Source organism: Papio anubis, chromosome 14 (genome assembly GCF_008728515.1).
Source record: "Papio anubis isolate 15944 chromosome 14, Panubis1.0, whole genome shotgun sequence".
In the NCBI taxonomy this organism is placed as follows: domain Eukaryota; kingdom Metazoa; phylum Chordata; class Mammalia; order Primates; family Cercopithecidae; genus Papio; species Papio anubis.
Window position 1 is genome coordinate 30,461,974 of NC_044989.1, and position 22,737 is coordinate 30,484,710.

General features: G+C 40.8%; 1 protein-coding gene across 13 annotated transcripts in view; it reads left to right on the forward strand.

Moving 5' to 3' along the window:
- Nucleotides 1-16,465, forward strand: part of LCLAT1 (lysocardiolipin acyltransferase 1) — a 226,405-nt gene extending 209,940 nt beyond the window's left edge. For 6 of the 13 annotated variants that reach the window (XM_009183933.4, XM_009183929.4, XM_009183931.3 and 3 more), the window contains one exon: nt 12,364-12,866. In XM_009183933.4, the coding sequence (XP_009182197.1) occupies nt 12,364-12,866 (503 nt within the window). Of the gene's footprint in view, nt 1-12,363 lie in introns of all 13 variants that reach the window. The other 7 variants (XM_021924712.2, XM_017947410.3, XM_021924713.2 and 4 more) reach the window with 2 other exon arrangements.
- The last annotated feature ends 6,272 nt before the right edge of the window (nt 16,466-22,737 follow it).

Here is a 22,737-nt window from a genome sequence, read left to right on the forward strand (position 1 = left end):
TAATATTTTCTTTAAAACAAAATTCTACTGTTAGATGCTGAAAAGATATTTGATAAAGTCAAGCCATTCCTAATAAACACTAGGAAAATAAAATAGAAGTTAACTACTTTAATATGAGTTTTACCAAAACTCAGCAGTAAGCATCTTATATGCTAAAGATCTCATTTTAAAACCCACATTTTAAATTCAGAACTTTAAGTAAATGTTAATGAAAGTAATAAAACTACCAAAAGACTGTAAAATTGACCATAAAACCATTTTTGCTGCAATCTATAAGGTCAAAAAGTCTACTAAAAGTTTAATTACAATAAAAAAAAAAATTGTAAGTTGGCTGCAGATAAACATACAACAATAGATTTGTCCCTATTCTAGCAGTGATTACCTTAAAACAGAAATAGAAACACATGTTGTATTCACAATTATGTTCTATTCACAATTATGTGACAAAAATTATGAAATTGTTTAGGAATAAATTTTTTAAAAAGGTCGTCACAGAAGCTATGTGAAGAAAATGAAATTTATTAGAAGACATAAAATAAGATTTGAGCATTTGCTCAAATGGAAAGAGAAGCCATTTTCTTGGATGAGAAGACGATAGAAAATTGCCAATTCTTCCAAAATTGTTATGTAAATATATGCAATACAATTGCAGGACAAGTTTTTTGGGAAGGGTATAAGGTATTTGTTTTGGAATTGAATTAAATGCTCTTCAAGTTTGTATTGCAAAACAGTTTCCCAGGAGAAGCCAAGTCTAGTTTGAAAAAGAATACAAAGGCACAGTTGCTTTACCAGATATTGAGTCACTAAGAAAAACAGTGTGGTCTAGAAGCAGGAGTACTCACAGATCAGTGGAGTAGAAGAGAGAAGGGAAACTAGATAACTACATATGTGAGAATTTAATAAATGACCAAGTTGGTATTTTAATACAAGAGGAAAGGAGATTGGTGCCATAATTGAAATACCAAGTTGGTATTTCAATACAAGGAGAAAAGAGTTGTTTTGCTTGAAAAACTGATATCTATTTGAAAGAAAGTAAAGCTGGATTATAAAGCTAAAAGAAAAAAACGTATTTCATCTTTCAGAGAAATAAAGGATACATGTATAATTTAGGGACTGACAGACAAGACTAGGAATCCAGAAGCTATAACAGAAATTTTCTTGACTAGACACACACACGTGTTGGAAAAGATGCCATGAAGTCAATAGATAATGGACTTATGAAAATACTTGCCACACAGTGTACAGAGAACTAATAATCTGTGATAAAGAAGGGACTTTGCAAATTGACTAGATGGTGACAAACAACTTACAGAAAATGGATAAAGAAAATGAAGCTGCATTTACAGAGGAGCAAATCCAACAAAGTAAACCCAAGAGTGGCTATATGGCAAAATAAGTATGTAGAAAACATTTACTATCTACATGGTAGAGGGTAAAGAACTCTTGCAAAGCCATAAGAAGATGACAAATACATTATATTACTACTGTGTTTTTCCAATAAGCTTATTTTTTCTCATCAAAGACATAAAAATACAAAATGAGGCCGAGCGTGGTGGCTCACCCCTGTAATCCCAGCACTTTGGGAGGTTGAGGCAGGTGGATCACCTGAAGTCTGGAGTTCGAGACCAGCCTAGCCAACGTGGTGAAACCCCGTCTCTACTAAAAATACAAAAAGCCGGGCGTGGTGGTGCGTGCCTGTAATCCCAGCCACTCGGGAGGCTGAGGCAGGAGAATCACTTGAACCTGGGAAGTGGAGGTTGCAGTGAGTCGAGATTGTGCCATTGCACTCCAGCCTGGGCAACAAGAGCAAAACTCCATCTCAAAAAAAAAAAAAGAAAAAGAAAAAAAATATACAAAATGATATACTTGAGCAAATTTCTTAAAATTACAATACCAGGTATTAGTAAAAGTGTGAAAAGGAAAGCACTATTATACATTCTTGGTGTGCATTTAAATTGATGTTTCTGGTCAGTTTCCAATATATAGCTAAAGCTTATTAAGGTGTTCATATCCTTTTTAGTTAAGGTGTTCATATTCTTTTTAGTTAAGGTGTTCATATTCTTGTTATGGAGGTATCTATTTAAATGTGACTTTTGTGGAAACAACTTAGAAATATGAAAACTTTTTTATGTGATATCTATATAATCAAATACTGTGCATCTATAACATGTTTTAGAAAGTCTTTAACGGCATCAATGGAAAGATGCACGAAAAATTAATTATACAACAGTATTATAGTATGGTTCCATTTCTAGATTTTTTTTTCCAAGGCATATGTTATGTATGTATTTGTCTGCTGGAGAGGCCATAACACGATAACACAGACTGAGACTGAGTGACTTAAACAAAAGGAATTTATGTCCTCACTGTTTTGGAGGCCAGAAGACCAAGATCATGTGTTGGCAGGGTCAGTTTTTCCTAAAGACTCTCCTTCATGGCTCGCAGATGGCCACTTTCTCACTGTGTCCTCACATGATATTCTTTAGACATGAACACTCCTGGTGTCCCCTCCTCTTCTTATGAAGACATCAGTCGTACTGGATCAGGGCCTCACTTTTTTTGCCTCATTTAATCTTAATTACCTCTTTAAAGGCTTATCTCCAAGTATAGTCACAGTAGGGGTTAGGGCATCAACATAAATTTTGAGGATACAATTGTTTATAACAATATCCATTTCCATAGGTGTTTTATGTGTGTAAGTATCACCTATACTTTGGGGAGGAATAAACAAATGGAAGGATATATACCTTAAAGGAAATCAGTTGGTATGATTCCGTTTTTTTCTTCTATAGACTTAACTTGCATTTTCTTCACTTATCTACAGTAACTTCTGTTACCTTTTGTAATAAGGGAAATGTTTTTTTCGAATTCAGAGAAATAAAGTATCACATGAAAAAAGTAAGTGATAATGCTAATATAAAATAAGTTTTATATCTAAATATGAAGCACAGAGAAAACAGCCTTCTACTTTTTTCAAATAATCTTGAAGGCCTACATGTAGGACTGTCTGTAGTTGTTATGAACCCCAACTCTTCACTTAAGAAAAGTCCATTTCTCAGCATTGGCTTTTTAGGATGAATGGCATTGAGTCACCTAAAAGGGACTTGACCTCATATGAACCAAAATGTACTTTGAAGTAAAGTATGAATCTTTAAGGTGATACTGGAGAAATGCTTCCTTAGGGTCCACATATATATATTTGCATGCTGTTAGGGTAACAGTAGAAGGTAAATAGAACACTCAAAATAAATGGAAAGCCTGTTCAAAAATAGAAAAAGCCAGAGTTTCTCCTGTAAGTTGTAATTGATGATTAACTCCCACCAGTTGATACTGCATCAGTTAGAGTACTTTAACTGCTTATAGCCAAAAACCTGATTCAAACCAGGTTGAAAGGTAAGAAAATGCATTGACACAACCACAATGTTAGCAATAGGGTACGTTTAAAGGTTAGATTTTGGCACCCAGCCATCTAAGCAAGGTCCTGGTACCTTCTGTCTCCATTCTGACCTCTATGATGTCAGCTATATGTGGTTTTCTTGTGGCTTTCTGTATGTGATTTTCTTAGGACTTTCTCTTGGGAGCAAGGCAACTTTCTCTAGAAGTCCTAGACATACACCTCTTATATATCATTGTCCCGAATTGAGTGGTGAACTTATTCCTGAACCAGTCCCCAGTAAGGGATATAGGGTTGCCATGATTAGCTCAGGTCAGTATCCTAAAGGCTCTGCTTCTGTGCTATGGGAGATGAGTAGACTGAATGTTAGAGAATAAACGACAGCATGCCCTACACCACACTTGGCATCTCTCACAAAGGAAATATTCAGGATGCTGAAGGGCCAGTGTGATTATAATATGATGTCCTTGAAGTATCAAGATGTTGCCAGATCCAGTAGAGGTCAATGTTTATCACACTTGCTAGGAAGCTCAATATAGTAGCAAAGTTACTTTTCCTTTTATTTTTAATGCATTGTATGAAAAATATTCCTTGCAAATTTCAGATGTTTTCACTGAAGAAGCTTGAAATTAACATGTACTCAGCCTTAACTTTCCATGGTTTTAAATTGTAGAAATTATCGGTAAAATATAGACATAGTAGATAAGTACTGTTAATAGCTAGGCACTTGCAGCTATTCATTTTTATATGTGAGAGTTCCAAGAGCTGTGATTTAAATTTCACATTGCTTCTTTTTTAACTTCAGCCTCAGCAAGTGCATACTTTTATTCAGATTTTCAGTGATCTATTAATGTATTAAAGTCAAATTTTGGAACATGTTGACATATTTCTATTCTATCTAGAAAATTACACTTGTTTTGAAGATCCAGAGAACCAGTATTCATTGGGAGAGATAAACAGCACTGAAAAGATTCACCATTTATACAAAACACAAAAAGTGCAACAGATTTAGGATAGAAATGTGAAAATAGCTTTCTCTAAAACTATCTGTAAAGAATCAAATTGAAGTTGAATAAGCAAGACTGTTCACAGGTATACCATTTTTAGTTTTAACTTTCCAGCTGAAGGTTAACTTTGAAGCTCAAGATGGTTCTTATTTAGAAAAAGATTGAGTACTATCCTTGACTTAATAAAAAACAACAACAAAAAGATAGAACAGGTGGCCAGTGATCCTAGAGCACAGATTATCAACTTCTAATTCTGAATGCCATGGGACAATTTAATGTCTACGCTTCGCTTAAAATGTCTAAGGAGTGAGTTAGTAGGGATGGAGAGGAATATATGCCAGACATAATAGGGCTCAGAGCCAGAGTCAGTCCTCTAAACAGCTTTGCTTCTGTGCTGTGGGAGAGGAGTGGACTGCATCATGAGAATAAACCACATCATGCCCTATAACAGACTCATCTCTCTCAGAGGACAAGGAAATCTAGAGAAAGAAGAAAGGTAAAGGATAGCAACCTAAATCTAAATTCACATCAAGTGGAAACAGTGATTATCCCACCTAGAGGAAGAATAATGATGATACAACAAGAACCTGTGAAGAGTATGTGCCAGGCACTTCTCTAAGCACTGTAAAGTCTACATCCCATTTGCTCTTCACAAAACCCTATGAGGGTAGGGACTGCTGTGTCCATTTACAGCCAAGGCTCATAGTGAGGATGCCAAAGTCATAGAGCTGGTCAAAGGCAGGACTGAGAGCAGCCTGACTGCACCTTTTGTTCCTTAAGTATTCAACTTACGTAGGAGAAATGAATAACGTTCCTAGTAGGAAACAATAGTATTTTAACACTCAAAGAAAATGGTACTGTTTGAGCCTTAATACCAGTTGGTTTTAAGTGTTTCATGCATACCCTTTTATTTTGAAGCTGAAAGGTATAATATTTATCGGTATTTTTAGTCTAAATATATCTGAATTAGTCCATTCAAGACTGTTCTTCAAAATGTACTGACTAGTGCCAATCTGTCATGCTTTATTATTAGCTATGTACTGTTACATGTCTGTGTCAAAGTGGCACAGTGAATGATTGCTGAGTTACTAAATCCAAATTTTATCTTCTTGGAGTAATTTTTCTTTTTAATTTGAAAAACAATGTACAAAATCAGCAGCCTCAGCGTTTCCTTTTAACACAGATGCATCTTAGATGACAAGCTACTTAACTCAAAACTCTAATCCATGCAGTTAGATTTGTGAATTTAGATCTGGAAAATAGAAAATAGATTTTTATTTTAATTTTTTTAAAGCAGGTGTTCAAATGTAATCTTAAATAAGTTACATTTTGGCCAGGCACAGTGGCTCACACCTGTAATCTCAGCACTTTGGGAGGCCGAGGCAGGCGGATCACGAGGTCAAGAGATCAAGACCATCCTGGCCAACATGGTAAAACCCCATCTCTACTAAAAACACAAAAATTAGCGGGGCATGGTGGTGTCCACCTGTAGTCCCAACTACTCGGGAGGCTGAGGCAGAAGAATTGCTTGAACCCACGGGACGGAGGTTGCAGTGAGCCAAGATTGCACCACTGCACTCCAGCCTGGGGGACAGAGCAAGACTCCATCTCAAAAATAAATAAATAAATAAAATAAGTTACATGTTTATATAGTCTGCATATATTTGATTATGGAATGGAGAAAGAAAAATTTTAGTTGTTATGAGATCACTGGGTTAAAAAAATTGTGTTAATCTGTCATTGGACTGTGTAATTGGATCCGATACAAAGGCATGAACAAACCTGGATTTCTTCACTGTACTGTGCATGTAGAGACTACAAAAGCCTCTTTCCATTCTTTTGTTTTAAACATACAGATGTGTAAGGATTTGGGCTCCCTCCCATTCTTAGTGAGCTGGGACTCTTGTAATAGGCATGGGCTCAGCTTGATGTGCTTAGAGACACTTCATGCTGGATATTACATTCGTAAAATTCAGTCATAGCCTTTAAGCTTCTGTTACTTAAACATGAATAAAGTACTCAAGATTTCCTCACTCTGAGACTAAAAATTAGGATTTGAAATATTAAGCAAGTGCTTCATTCTTCCAGGGAATAAACAACTATGGGCCCCAGTGAGTGTGGTTGTTCTAACACAGTGCTGGCTTTATAAAATATTAAAATATGAAACTTTCCAATAGTCACAATGTCTGAAACAGAACAAACCCATTTTCTAAACCCCATATAGGCAGATGACAGAATAGACAGCATCTAGATTTATAATTTAAACCATCTGGCCATGCGTGGTGGCTCACGCCTGTAGTCCCAACACTTTGGGAGGCCAAGGTGGGCCGATCACCTAAGGTCAGGAGTTTGAGACCAGCCTGGCCAACATGGTGAAACCCTATCTCTACTAAAAATTCAAAAATTAGCTGGGCGTGGTGGTGTGCACCTGTAGTCTCAGCTACTCAGGAGGCTGAGGCAGGAGAATCACTCGAACCCAGGAGTGGAGGTTGCAGTGAGCCGGCGACAAGAGCGAAACGCCGTCTCAAAATAAAAATAAATAATAATTTAAAGCATCTAAAAAGCAATGAGATCTTTTAAAAATGGCTTTTACTGGTGGCAGCCACCTTAATTTGCCTATTTAAAAGTCTGTTGTTTTCATACCAAAAGATTTAAAGGCAGTATAAATCCTTTGTAACTGCAGGAACATTTTTTTCTTACATATTACAGTATTTTAGCCCAATTATAAATGGTAAATGAAAGAGGCACATCTCAACTTTTGACTATCCATTTCATTATTGTCACTTTCACATGAACCAAGCCCCAAGGCCATGCTGACCTCTTTTACCTGTTCCCTATATGGGGAAGCTCAGTTGTCTGTTGGTACTGGCTCCCTGTGCCAGAGGCCATGGTGCCAGAAGGTCTTGATAGGATATGAGAAATCAGTTCTTATTCTACAGAATTTGGCTCTTCTAGTCAAGAAGAACAGAGTTACATGTGGCTTTGTGGCTTTTGTGTTTGGAGACATTTACTTAATATAAAGCTTTAAAATTATCAAGACAGGCCAGACGTGGTGGCTCACATCTGTAATCCTAGGACTTTGGGAGAATGAAGTGGGAGGATCACTTGAGTTCAAGACCACTGAGTGACATAGCAAGACCCCTGTCGCTATATACATACACAAATATATATATATATAAAAGTATCAAGATAGTCGACTCTCTCTCCATGTATAAAAGCGATTCTCCATTTCCTCCTCTCTTGCTTTTGGAGTTAACACATTTTCGAGTCTCTGTGATGCTTAAGGAAAGCCTAGGCTGCAGCACTGCTCAGGGAAATGAGTGTCAAGGTGTAAACTCTCTTCCTTCTCTCCACACCTAGTTCCCTTAATCACTTTGTCTTTTTTAGTTTCTAACATTACAGCGTTACTCTTTACTTGCTTATAATATAGATGGCATTTTAATTAAATTATATCATTCCAAAGTTCTAGATTTTAAACAAGCAATTTTTTAAAACTTTTGGAATGTTACCTTTTTGTAAAGTGAACCCTTTCCCCCTTCACAAGATTGTTATAATTCTTTCAGAACCAAGACTTCGTAGAACCCAAGTTGAAAAAAAAAACATACCATGGAACAAGTCATAGAAGGTGCTACTATCCAAGAACTATACTATATGGCAAATACTGTCCAAAGAGCTCACTGTACATTAGCTCACCAAATTGTCAACACAACTCAATGGAGAGAGCATTATAATTATCTTCTATATTTTTAGATGAGAAGATAGCAGACCATACAAATATTGGTCAACTACTCATTTCTAGAGCCTTTTTAGTGGAGCCTTTTTAGTGCTAGTTACTAAGTCTAAAAAAGAAAAGACATGGTCCTTGCCCTTAATGTACTTGAGCATCTAGTAAGGGCACAGGATGGCAACCAGCTACCCAAATGAGGTTATCAGTGCATGTGCTTTAAGCATTCACAAGAGGCAAGGCCACTTTGGGCCTTGGTACTTGAACAAGCTCCTTCTTAGAACCCTTGGCATTTGAACTAGACATTGAAGGGATTTGAGATGAAATACTTCAGGAAAAAAGGCTGAATATTTTGAGGCAGAGAGAGTATTTTTGGCAATTTTGTGAAATATTCGTTAGAATATTTGTGTTGAGTAGAAAAGTTAAATTAGGAGGTCTCTAACTGGCATTCTCAGGGCCCAGGCGAATAGTGCTGTTGACAGTGGTATGGAAACAGTATTGAATTGTCATTTCCCCCCACATACTATGTTGGTATCAGTGGACTCCAGGAGCTAAAGTTAGAGGAAAAGAGTACAGCCTAGTAAACAGCCTTTATTGAGAATTTGCTATTTAAGCCCCACAACAACCTTCTTAGGTAATTTATAGGTACAGGAACTAAGTAAGCCATAGAGAGATTGAGTAACTCAGCAAGAGGCAGAGCCAGGATCCCAGGCAGTCTGTGTCCACAGCCCTCCACACTCAGTGCTGCCATGAATCTAAAATCTTTCATCAAGGAAAATTTCTCAGTGGTGCCATCAAACTTGCCATCTCAAAACTTGCCATTTCTATACTGAACATTATAATGCCACAGACACATGTGGTCCACACACACACACACCTTTACTGTAGATCGTCAAGAAGAAGGAAGAAAGAAAGGGGCATTCTTCTCACCATTTTAGTACCTATTTGTAAAAACACATGACTGTTTGATCCGTAAGCATTAGGAACCACCTGTATGAGAGAGGCTGGGCCACGTGAATGAACTGTTCCTAAGATTTTAAGATTGACTGTGACAGTCATGTAGAATGACTGAGTAGAAAGGTAGATGGAGCTACATGGGGAAAGGAGATTGGTCAAGGCTGTTGTGAAAGGTGATATTGATGAAGACCTATAATCCTGATTGAGGAGAGAAGTATTTGGGCAGAAGGTAGAAGCAGAAGTATTGATTCCAGAGGAGTTTTGAAAGTAAATGAAATGTGAACATAGTTCTGAATCTGGCTAATTGGCATGACAAGTTACAGGAGGCAAAGACATCTTATTTACCTCCATGTGAGAGAAAGAAAAGGGTGGGTGGCATTGAGGTAAGGCAACTAAAACAAGGATTATGGTCGCAGTTGGCGGGCAGAAATGAATGGCCTCTGAGGTCTGCAGATAGAGAGTGCTCTAAAATATTAAACTAGCTTGTACTGTCTAGTCAAGGAAAAGCTTCATCTCTCATGAAGTAATACAGACGAAAGATTGCTTGTTTTTTTTGATGCAAGTGAGTTAACAGGTGAGACGTATTAACATTTTATGGAATGTATCATAGTCTATCAGCGATGGAATAGCGTCTTTTTTGGATGCTTGATCGGACGGCCCACCTTTCAGCATGCAAATTCCCACTGTAGCATACAAGGCAAGTGGTCAGCCAGCCCTTTCTCAAATGGTAAATAAATCACCTCTTGATAGCTAAGTCACAAAGCTTTTCCCATGGGCTTCTGACTACTGGCCCAGTTCTTTTTTTTTTTTTTTGAGATGGAGTTTCATTCTTGTTGCCCAGGCTGGAATGCAGTGGCGTGATCTCTGCTCACTGCAACCTCTGCCTCCCAGGTTTAAGCAATTCTCCTGCCTCAGCCTCCCAAGTAGCTGGGATTACAGGCATGCACCATCATGCCCAGCTAATTTTTGTATGTTTAGTAGAGATGGGGTTTCACCATGTTGGTTAGGCTGGTCTCGAACTCCTGACCTCAGGTGATCCACCCGCCTCGGCCTCCCAAAGTGCTGGGATTATAGGTGTGAGTCACCGTACCCAGCCCCCAGTTCTCTTCTTTGGAGCCAAGCAGGTCTGGCCTAGTCTGTCTTCAAATACAGCTCCACTGAAGCTTTCTTCAATGAGCCTTTCGTTTGCACTTCCTCTACCCCCTACGAACAATATACAGCACTCCTGAAGGGCTCTCCTTTCAACTTTGAATCTAAGCCTGTTGATGTAGGCATTTTCATTTATAAAGTAGCTCTCATTAAGTGCTGATTATTTTATAATTCAGTTATGAAACCAAATTGAAGCCTGGTTCTTACCCTAAAGTAAATCACAGAGTAATGGAGACTGAGAAACATTTGCAGAAAACTTGAAGAACCATTTTTTAAAAAGCGAATATAACCTAACCCTTTCAGTGGAAAGGGTAAATGTGGGGGAATTGCTTCATATCTTTATTACTGCTGTTGAGGTAAAATGTAAAGCGTCAAATGTGCATGTCTTAAATGTACAATCTGATTATTCTGACATAGGTAAGCATCATGTAATCCACACCTGAATCTAGAGTGTGTCACCCAGAAAATTCCTTAGGCTCCCTTCTCATTGTTTCCCACTGACTGTTCTGATTTCTATCAGCACAGATTAGTTTTGTCTGCTTCATATGGTTCTGTAAGTAATCAAAGTCCTCATCAAAAGTTTCTCACCGAAGGTAACATGGTTCAGAAGAAAGTAACATTTAGACACTCCACACCAACAAGCCGTGTGCCCTTGGGCAAAATACCAAACTTCTCGGCCTCATATAAAGAATTGGATTAAGTGATCCTCAAGGTCCCTTACAGGTCCAACACTCCACCTACATTTCTAATCTCTATGGCCCCACCATCTACTCGGTACCCTGAGCCAGAAACAAACCTAGATTCACTCCTCCCTGCTCCCCCTCCCCATTCTCCCACATCCAGTTGACCACTGTACAGTATCACATCAGTTCTTCCTCGTAACTTTTTTGGACATGTCTTTTTTGGCCCCTACCTCCTCTCCATTTCTTGCCTGCTGTACTGTAACAGCCATCAAACTACTCTATCTCTTTTGCCTCTGGTCCTCTCTAAACCATTCTGGGGTCACTGCCCCCAGAGAGTAATCTTTGCTAAAATGAAACATATGGGTCCCTTCTGTCTGAAATCCTTAAGTAGTTCTCCACCATTTAAAGTGCTTCTCTGCTACCTACAGAATTGAGTTTAAATTCTGAAGAATGATAACATGAGGGCCTGGAACACATGGCTGCTGCCTACGTTTAGTGTTCCCATCCCCACTGTGCTTTTCTGCCGAAACATTTGCTCTGCCACTACCCCACCTCATTCCTCTCCTTTACTAACCCCTTATGTGTTCCCATAAGGTCTATTTAGGCCTTTATGCATGCCTGCTTCCCCAGTTATGTTGAGAACATCTTGAGTGAGGTTTAGGACCATGTCTTACTTCACTGTCTATCTCCAGCGTCTAGCAATCTGGCCTGTGACTGCTGAAAACACATAAGTGAAAACACTTAACCCCGTAAGTTAAATTCAGGATGACAGGATACAGGATCAGGATCTTACTTGGAGTTCAGGTTTATTTATCTATTTATTTTTAAAGACTGAGTCTCACTATATTGCCCAGGCTGAACCCCTGGGCAATAGTGATTCTCCCACCTCAGCCTCCCGAGTACCTGGGCTACAGGTGTGTGCCCCTGTGGCTCAAGCTGATGTTTTTAAAAATAAAAAAGTATATGGAACTTTTCACGTTTCTCACCACCTAAGCCTGATTTTAAGTTTTTCTTTTCAGTAGCTATCATGGTAACATTGGGTTAAAGGTGAGAAAGTCTACTTTTATTTGGAGAGATGGGTATATTAATAGGAGATATCAAAACTGAATTCTGTTGGTGTTTAAGGAGCTAGCCCTGTAATGTTTAATTCCCATCTCAAATTTGAGTTAATGTGCTTAATAGTTTTAGAATGGCAGATTACTGTTTCTGCAAATGAAGATATTTTCTTTCTAAAGATTGTTGTGGTAATTAGCAAGCAGGAAATAAAACTAAAGATGACTGATAAATATTGACCCAGGTGTCCAGGAACACCAGTATCTCTAACCTTTGTTCATTGTGGTTCACACTGTCCTGATTTTTCAGTTTCTGGTGCTGCCCTGCAGTGTGAATCAGCATTATCACCCAAATTGAGCACTGCTTAATCTATGTTTTTATCTTTTCAAAACCTAGGTAAGAACCTTGATGCTATACATGATATCACTGTGGCGTATCCTCACAACATTCCTCAATCAGAGAAGCACCTCCTCCAAGGAGACTTTCCCAGGGAAATCCACTTTCACGTCCACCGGTATCCAATAGACACCCTCCCCACATCCAAGGAGGACCTTCAACTGTGGTGCCACAAACGGTGGGAAGAGAAAGAAGAGAGGCTGCGTTCCTTCTATCAAGGGGAGAAGAATTTTTATTTTACCGGACAGAGTGTCATTCCACCTTGCAAGTCTGAACTCAGGGTCTTTGTGGTCAAATTGCTCTCTATACTGTATTGGACCCTGTTCAGCCCTGCAATGTGCCTACTCATATATTTGTATGGTCTTGTTCGGTGGTATTTTATAATCACCATTGTAATCTTTGTGCTGCAAGAGAGAATATTTGGTGGACTGGAGATCATAGAACTTGCATGTTACCGACTTTTACACAAACAGCCACATTTAAATTCAAAGAAAAATGAGTAAGATTATAAGGTTTACCTTGTAAAAACCTAGGGCATATTTTGGAAATGTTCTAAACCTTTGTAAGCTCAGATGCATTTTTGCATGACTATGTCGAATATTTCTTACTGCCATCATTATTTGTTAAAGATATTTTGCACTTAGTTTTGTGGGAAAAATATTGCTACAATTTTTTTTTTTAATCTCTGAATGTAATTTCGATACTGTGTACATAGCAGGGAGTGATCGGGGTGAAATAACTTGGGCCAGAATATTATTAAACAACCATCAGGCTTTTAGCAGACAAGGAACACACACATTTTTCTTAAAGGCCCAATCCTAACAGACTCCCCATACCAGAGGCAGATCTGGAACTCGTCAACAATGGCCCGGATCACATGCTGTTACTGGACTGCCCAGGTCACCTCACTGAGGTGAGCGCTGTTCCTCCAGGTACTAAGGCAGGTGGTGCCCAGGCTCCCTCCCTTGGCACACTTCTTCCTGCGCCAAACCCATCTCATCCTTAAGATCAGAAAACGGAACCCCCTTGTCGTGAAACTGATCGAGCGTTTTGACAGGAAGCCCTTCATTATTCATAACATCGTGTGCTGACCAAGATGTCAGAAAACCACCTGTGCCCTTTTCTCTCATGGAAGCTAAAACCTGGACTCAGGGAGCAACCACAGGCTCTCCACTTTGAAACTTTAGTTTGAATTTTAAAAGATAGGAAGTAATACAGTTTAAGCTCCTTTCTCACACTCAGTATTGCATGCTTAGTGCTAGTTTCCTTACAACATTTTGGCAGGTGTAGCTTTTTTTGTTAAAAATGGTATACATGAAGTCACATACTTTTTTAAAGGAACACTTAGAACATTCTGTTATTCCAGTCAGAAACCATCTTTTGACATATTTCTTTACAACCTACCAAAAAAGGAAGGTTGTTTTTTCTACATTTGTGTGGGTATCTAACATCTACCATTAAAACAACAAATGGCTTGCAGACAGGGCGGTAATGGTTTATCCTAAATTATTCAACCCCTTGTAGCCTTGACACATTTTACCTTAAAACCAAAATGAAAACACAAAAATTAATCCTTTATAATGATAGCAAGTGACCTTTCTTTTTAGTTTTAGCCTTCCTTTTTCAATAGTAATATTTAAACCCCCTTTTGACCAGTTGTTGCCCAAATATTCTTATCATTTGGAGTCAGTGGAAAATCCAGCACACCAAGCACCAGTCTCCTTCTGAGGCAAAAGAAAAGTGTTGTTGTCATTTTCACTCTGTTGGAGCTGCACACTTTTTGTTTATTTTTTTTTGTTTGTTTGTTTTTTTTTTTTTTGTTTTTTGTCATGTAAGAGGGATGCTGGTCAGAGCTGCAGAAAATATGAGGCAATTAAAAGTCTTTAGCTGTTAGCAAACCTGTCAGTTTTACTTCTGCACTGAACCAGCCTCAGAAACTACTTACTGCTTTATGTACTCTTTGGGCATGAATGCCTTCTCTTTAATTACATCTCATTTTTGCTTGACAGTGACCTACCCAATAATTGCATCATGCATTGCCATGAAAGGTAAACACATTGTGAACTGAACTTGCCAAGCAGATTCTGTGAGAAAGCACTGGTCTAGGCTGAACACTGTTGGACACATCATTTTTATTGGAAGAGTATTAACTGGTGCCTCTTCTGAAACACACCAACCCATATTCCGCAGCTCCCCCAAAGCTGTTTCTGATCCTGCTGGGAGCAGCTAGTTATTATGCACATCTGCTCCAGACCCAGCTCTTTAACTTCATGGTTTTATGGCTTGTTTTCTTTCTTTTTTTTTTTTTAAAAAGCACCTTTTTTGGTTGTTTCCCCTTAATAAAAGAGGTTTCTAATTCATGTTTCTCTAAGATTTCCTTTGGTTGTATTTAGGAACACAAGTAATTTTATAATCAGGATTGCATTTGTGCTGGGTAAGAGGAGAGCTGTGCTTTCTACCCCAAAGTTGGTAATGGAGCCCGTCTGCCCTTCCTACAAACTCAAGAGGCTCATTGTTCAAGGTGTAACAACATTTCATTGCATGCCCTCTAATGCTTTGAAACCTTAGAAGGGAAAATCTCGTTTTTTACAATTTTGTTCCTTTTCATCATAGAAAACATGTTTAAGATAAAATACAAACTTGACCTACCCCAAATTCATAAAGTACATTTAATGCTGTATAGCACTAAAACTTAGGGATATAGACACTGTACTTGCTTTTTAAGAATTAGAGATAGTAACTCCAAAAGTAATTGTCCTTTTTTCTTTTTTTTTTTTTTTTTTTTGCAATGAGGCTCTTAAAAATTGTCATTATTTGTGTTTTCCTATACATTCATCTGTGTGAAAGTCTTTTTCTTCTTTGATTTAAAAAAATTAAAGAACTATACAGTTAATGGTTTAGAACTTAGAACTACTTAGAATTAATACTAAAGTGTCAGGAAGAAATTAATTTAGCTTCAATAATTGTGACTGGCCTCAGGAATTCTCCCTTCCACACCTGCCCACCTCACCACACCAGAGCCAGAGCAGCTGCTTGTCTGCAGCAGGACAAGTTCCTACGTATGCCCTTCCAGTTCTTTCATGGTAAGCTCAATGGACTTTGAATTGTTTACAGTGCTATATGTCCAATTGTTAAATGTACCATTCTGAATGGTGTTAAAGCAAGTGTGGTTTATTTATGACATGAACCATGCTACTTAAAATATGAACTCACAAGGAAGGGCACTCATTAGGTAACAAGTTCTTATACCAAACTTCCTTGATGAAATAAGCCAAAATAATCCTAAAATTCATTAGAAGAACTTGATAAAAGATGCAAATAAATGTTAAAAAAGAGCCCGTAAATTTAGGACTCCTATAAAATCCTTGTTTGTTAATACTATTAAAACTCAGATTCAAGGGAAATAACAGCTTCCGCTTGAGTCACTTTGAAATTACTTAATTCAACTGCACCATGTTAGAAATCATATATTGGCAGCCAAGACTCTGAACTCTGCAGAAACATTTGTTTCACCCAGACTTCAGACTCTAGCCCTGACTATGATGCCCCTGTGTGCATTTACAATAAAGACTCCAACGGAGGGAGCCTGTTGGTGTTAAATTGTTTACATTTCTTTATACAAATAATGTGCTTTCAGTGCCTTAGTTACAGCTCCCTTTCTTTTTCTTGTTCCAAGGATTCTGTAGTATGTAGTCTGTTTCTTAGGTAAAGTCTCTCTTTGCTACTGAAAGGGAAATGGTCTGTAAACACTGGTCACTGTAGCAGGTAAACACTACTCTGAGGTGGAGAAGTGAGCTTCATGCTGAGGTAGTGGTTGCCTTAGAGCTGTTATTTATGCTGTAGAAAACGAAAATGGTTTTGCTACCTGATAAGCTTCAGATTAGTTATAGCCCTAAAGTTATCCTGTACCTACATAAAATTTTCATTTCAGAAGAGAATCTTGGTTGTGGTAATTCTTTTTTTTTTTAAAGATCATTATGTGCAAAACACCAAGTTTTTAAAATAACTCACAGAAAGGCCTTAGTTTTCAATGTCTGATGGTGTATTTGAGTTGTGTTATCTATAATATACATCCCAGAATAAAGGAGTGAATTAAATAGTTTGCATGTGTGTAACGTTCTGTTTTTGCAGGAACGACAAGTAACTGCAGGGGAAGGTGCTACCCCCCCCCCCCCCACCCCGCAATGCCTTGCATTGCAGTGTCTAGTGTTAAGGAAAAAGCTGGCCAGTTAGGTCTCTTTTTTTTTCCACAGATGTCAAGAAAAGTGGCCTAATCAAGAAAATAATGTACTACCCCCACAACTGAAAAAGTCCAGGCACCACAATTGAATTCAGGACTCAACGAATGTCATCAGAACTTGCTTTTCCTCCATCTCTTAGCACAGCCTTGCTATTGAGAACAATTTGGTTGTTCCACAAATGTGGGATCTTACATAAATATCAGCATCACCAACTCTTAGCTAAGATAAATGGGACTCTGTGCCCCGGTCCCTGACCTCACGTTGGGGAGTATATAACTATCTGGGACCCAAAGCTGACAAATGTATAAAAATGTGTTTAGCAAACAAACACATGAGAATCATGGAGTCTCTTGTAATGGGGCCTTCTGCAGTGCCCCACTCTGTCTTCTCAAGTGAGCACCTTGTGTGATAGATTCATGTGGAGGGGAGTCCACAGCGTTATTCCCTGGGAAAGGGAAATGCAGGACCAGAAGAGCACAGGCCCGGCCCCAAGAGCACCAGTGCTTGTGGGACTCCTGTCCTCCGTTTAAGCAAAAGGAAGAGGAGGGCTTTGTTTCTCACCACCTACTTACACCTTCAGCATTATTTTTTTCACTGATAAATTATAGAAAAGGCTTAAGCAACCCTCTCTGGAGGGTGGATTTCTAGTGAGGGCTTCAAATTCCGGCTAGTACGTCCTGGAATGGACATAAGATACTAATCCACACATATACAGTGCACTCTTCATACTCAAATATTTTTAAACTAAATTACTAAAGAGACAACTTGTGTTGTCCTTGGGTTGATCTGCAGGATCCATGTGGGGTGGCATGATGCCTGCAGCCACTTCAGCCCTGCATCCTCTCAGGTTCAAGTCCAGTGGGAAAGAACAAGAGAGACTGCTGCCCCTGTGGCTCAACAACAACCCCGTATTGGGTTTCAGTGCCCATTCCTGAACCAGTCAATTGCCCAGATACATGATGTGTGTTAACAGCGCTGGGTTACTTGCGGAGCCTGTTGAGTAACCTGGACTGCATGGATGGGGGAGGGATGAATTTTAAGACAAAAACACTTGTTACCAAGAACAGGATGAACTGACACTGGATGGCCAAATGACCACAAATGTCCACCACAACTATCAAACTTCCCAACCTCCCAGTGGAGGGAGGCTGGAGCAAATGAATGTGATTTCCTGTGCAGTGAGAGACATCAAGAGGCTGGGCAGCCTTGTCCATCCACACCAGGGGATATCTGGGAACCTAAGGGTTCTCCATAGCTGTGTCTGGACAATCTCATCAACAATTGGTCCATCTGAATTATTCAGTCATTGCCTCCACACAGATCAGTATTGAGAGCATTTCCTTATGGGAAGTTTCTTGAAGTGTAAATACTACAGCTCTAACGGCTCTCCCTGTTGGCAGAGGCAGTTCCCTCCTTCCTTGACACTCAAGCTGTCACTACCAGCCACGTCTTCCTCTTCAGGGCCGCCCTTACTTCTGTTCTGCACACCACAACTATTGCATCAGACCTGGGCAGGTCTGGCAACATCCCATCAGTTTCCTGCTCCCACATTCTCCCCACGCCAGTCTTGGTGCACTAGACTTGTTCCTTGATCATCCTGCGACACCAGTCGTATCATGGAGCTTCCCTTCTTGTAACTCAGTGCTTCCTTCCAACTGCTGGACAGTCCAGACTCCTCTGCCTCCCCTGGGTCCTCTAGCCCAGCCTTAACCTTGTTCCCAGGCATTTTCTCCTGTGCGAACCTTTTCATACCAGCGCAACTGGTTGCCCAAACCTCATGTCCTCTCTCCCTTTCCCAGCTTTGCACATATTTCTCATTTGTGAAAGGTGCTTGCTTAACCAGCCCCAGTCTCATTGAATCCCACTTTTTCTCTGAAGCTTATCCTGATCAATCTAGCTTGAAATGTCCTCCTCCTACCATGGGTGATACTTCTCTGCAGCTCTCGCTTGACTGTATTCCAAGCTGTCTTACGTTACAGTTATGTTTCCGTCTTATCACCTCCATTGGATTATAAGCCTCTGGAAAGCCTAGATAAGGGTATCTAATATTTCTCTTACCCCAAACAGTGTTCAGCTCAGCCATTCTTTTTGCACAATACATTCTTAACGGTGATTGCCTGAAGTTATTCATAAAGCATCCGGTTCTAAATGAAAGCTGGGTGGAGAAGTTTACAAATTTAAAATTTAAAAATAATAATAATTGAAGGCCAGGTGCGGTGGCTCACGCCTGTAATCCCAGCACTTTGGGAGGATGAGGCAAGCGGATCACCTGAGATCAGGAGTTCAAGACCAGCCTGGCCAATATGGTGAAACCCTGTCTCTACTAAAAATACAGAAATTAGCTGGGCATGGCGGCGGGCACCTGTAATCCCAGCTACTCAGGAGGCTGAGGCAGGAGAATTGCTTGAATCCAGGAGACAGAGGTTTCAGTGAGCTGAGATCACGCCACTGAACTCCAGCCTGGGCAACACAGCGAGACTCTGTCTCAAAAATAATAATAATAATAATAATAATAGAAGTGCAAGCCCATCTACTTCTGGAAAATAGATTTTTTGATAAGAATAAAATTACTTTGAAATGATTCACCAAAATATTAGTATCTGCTCTTAGAAAAGTGGGCTCAACATGTGTACCCTCAAGAAGCCTAGATCAGGTGATTTCACCATGCCCTCTTCTATACTTGAGCAGAAGAGAACTCGCAAAGGTCTAACATAATTGTTACACATTTACCCTTGTCCCACAGTGCTGCTTCTAAGAACCTATTCCAACAGTACACTGGCCAAAACAAAGATAATTGTAAGGTGCATAAACAAAAGTCCACAGCCCTCTCCATAAGAATACTGGAAACAACCTAATGTCTGTGGTGGGGAACTGATTGAATAGTCCATGGTACAATTACACTGGTTACCACCTTATCTGTTCCCATGTTCATAGCAGCATTATTCACAAGCACCAAAAGGAGGAAGCAACACAAATATCCACTGGTGGATGAATGGATAAACACAATGTGTTGTGTACATAGACGCATACACACAGACGCTGGAATATTACTCAACCCTTAAAAAGAGGGAACTATTATTTGCGACAGGGATGAATCTGGAGGATATTATACTAAGTGAAATAAGTCAATCACCAAAAAAATAAGACAATACCTACTTTGGGGTATATTTGTTAAGAGTGAAAATGGAAGCTCATCTTCCTAATAGTCTGGTAAGTGCTACATAAGCTTAAGGGTTTTGTTACTTACGGTAAGTAGTTTCGAGTCTACTTCTGAAGCAATTGGTGTAGGGCTCCACCTAGACAATGCAGGCAGCAGGTCAGCCAGTCCTGGGCAGTCGGTCGTGCCGGCTGAGTGGCTGGTGTGTGGGAAGACCATCCCACCATAGCCGTCTGCCTGGGGGAGCTTCTGGGGACTCAGGAACCTTCTGGGGGAGTGTAGAAGGGGGATTGCCACCCCTCATCCAGTCCTGGGTCTTCCAGCCAAAGTGTCAGTCCCTTAGCAGAGCCAGGAAGAGTTCCAGATAAACATTCACCAAATCCAGTCAGCTCTTCTCCCACCATAGCGTCTCTCCAAAGGCCTCCCTCTGCAAGCTCTCCCCAAAAGCCCCCTTGACATGACCTCTCAAGCATCCCCGCTTGTGGGGAGTGAGCAGGGAACAGACAGGGCTCTCTCCAGCCTAGCGCCAGACTCTGTCTCCTCCCTCCCAGGCCAGGACTCTTAAGCCAGGCGCATTAGAATCACCTGCAGAACCTTAATACCTGCATCCAGGCCCCACCCTCAGGACGCTGACTTCATTGGTCAGGTGTGCAGCCTGAACCTCCAGAGCCGTAAAAGCTCCCAGGTGATTCTCATGAGCAGCCAGGGTGCCCGCCCTTCTAAGACCTCAAGCTTAGGGCTTCCCCTCTCTAGGCCTCTGGTCCCTCATTTGCAAAATAAGCATTTGGTTGTAAGTGTTCTGGAAGCCGAGGTAATTTATAAGTTGATGGCATTCAGTAAATATTAACTATTTACTGGATGTGGGGCCCCGGCTTAGGACTAGGGACGGTGCAAAGATACATAAGCTTTATTTGGCTGGGTGCAGTGGCTCACACCTGTAATCCCAGCATTTTGGGATGCAGAGGTGGGCAGATCATTTGAGGTCAGGAGTTCAAGGCCAATATGGCAAAACCCCGCCTCTACTAAAAATACAAAAATTAGCCGGCATGGGGGCACGTGCCTGTAGTGCCCCCATGGGAGGAGGAGGAGGCAGGAAAACCACTTGAACCCAGGAGGCAGAGGTTGCAGTAGCCAAGATCATGCTACTGCACCCCAGCCTGGGTGAAAGAGCAAGATTCTGTCTCAAAAAATAAATAAGCTTTATTCTTTGCCCTGTGCACACATGTGTATGTGTACACACACCCTTTTCCTTCCAAAAAAAAAAAAAAAAACCAGTGTTTGTGAAGCATTAGCTTCCAAATGTGAAGCCAACCAGACAGAAACGAAGAGGGCAAATAAACAAGAGAGGGCATCCTGTGCGAAGGCATAGCCGTGTATCTGCTACAAAAATGTGGGTGCAGGCAGGCCTGAAGGCTTCCCAGACATATCTGGTGAGCCCAGGGCACCGACCCTGTTACCACCTTGTCCATTGCCCAGGGGCTAAGTAGGTGTTGTGGACAGTAGCTGGCAGTGCAATCTCCAGAAACCATTATGAAATGACAAATGACCACAGCCTGCTCCCTGTAACCATTTATATCCACCTTGCTGACAATGGGAATTTTCTATCCCATGGGCTGGCTGGAGAAAGGGCCCTTCTCTTCAACTCTTCATCCTGTAAGATTGAAACTCCATCTAAGAAATAACCCCTTATGGCCAGCACCTGCCAGGGAAGGGAGCGGCAGACTTGGTTCCTCAGGGTTGGTTCCTCTGGCAGCAGGGAGTGGGCCGAGGAAGGGGGTGGACTGCTCAGGGGGTGCGAGTGCACAGTGACAAATGTGAGGCTGGGCCTTCAGCCAGGCGACAGCAGGCACGGGCTTTGAGGAAGCATGAGATCATTCCAAGAAGGAGAAGGGTGCGCAGAGCCAAGAAGATGTCCCCCGCCTGCCTCTTCCGGTGGAGATGACTTCACTCATCCTGAGGCTATGATGGCTGGAGAGCCAGCTGCCTTGATGAGCCAGCCCGGGGTTCTGCTCAGGAGAGCCACTGAGGATGAGAAGTCAGCCATGGGTCCTTCTAGGGAAGTTGTGGGGGGAATAGTGGCTGGAGACAGGGTCAGCTTCATGGGTGTGCAACTGGTGCATTTGCATAGGGCCCTGCCCTCAAAAGGGGCCCACACTTGGTTTAATGCTCTGCTGTCACTGTCTTGAATTTCTCAATAGTTTTTGAACAAAGGACCTCCCATTTTGTTTTTGCAGCAAGTCTTGCAAATTATGCAGCTGGTCCTTGCTGGTGGCTATAGTAGGCTAAGGAAAGTCTGATTTAGAATCATGGTCCTCAGCCCTGGCTGCTCATGGAAATCACCCAGGGCACTTTTCAAAACTATAGGCAGCCAGCCTTCCCACCCAACCCCAGAATGAAGACAGGCACCCTCCCTGGTGATTCTCACGCACAGCCAGGCTGGAGAATGTGGATTTCGAGGAATGATGCTCCCTTGCTTGTAGCCTGTAAGCAGCCCTGGCTGAGCTGTGGCACCCGCTCCTGAAGAGGCCTCACTGTGCGGTCTGGCGTCATGGAGCCCACTATGCTGTCCTGAAGGCCTCTCCCCTGTCTCCTGGAGACCACACAGACCTGAAGGTCAGGACTGGATCTTATTCATATTTGTACCAGTCACACAGCTGGTGCTCAAGAAACTTATTTTCCCTCTAACTTGTTTGAACTAAACAACAACACGAGCTTTGAATTTTTTCATTGCCTCCTTAAATTGTGGGGCTAAAACACCTCATGACTCACTAGCACAAACTGCTCCTACTAGCCAGAGGAATGTGGATGCTAAAGAAGGACTTCTCTTCTCCGGCTGAAATTTCTCTGCTACTCCTGAGCTCCAGCTACCACTTGAGAATTACATTTCTAATACAGCTTCTTCAAAGCCTAATTGGCTTATCAGATATTTCAGTTGTCCTGTTGTTTCTCAGAAACTTTAAAAATAGTTTAATTTTG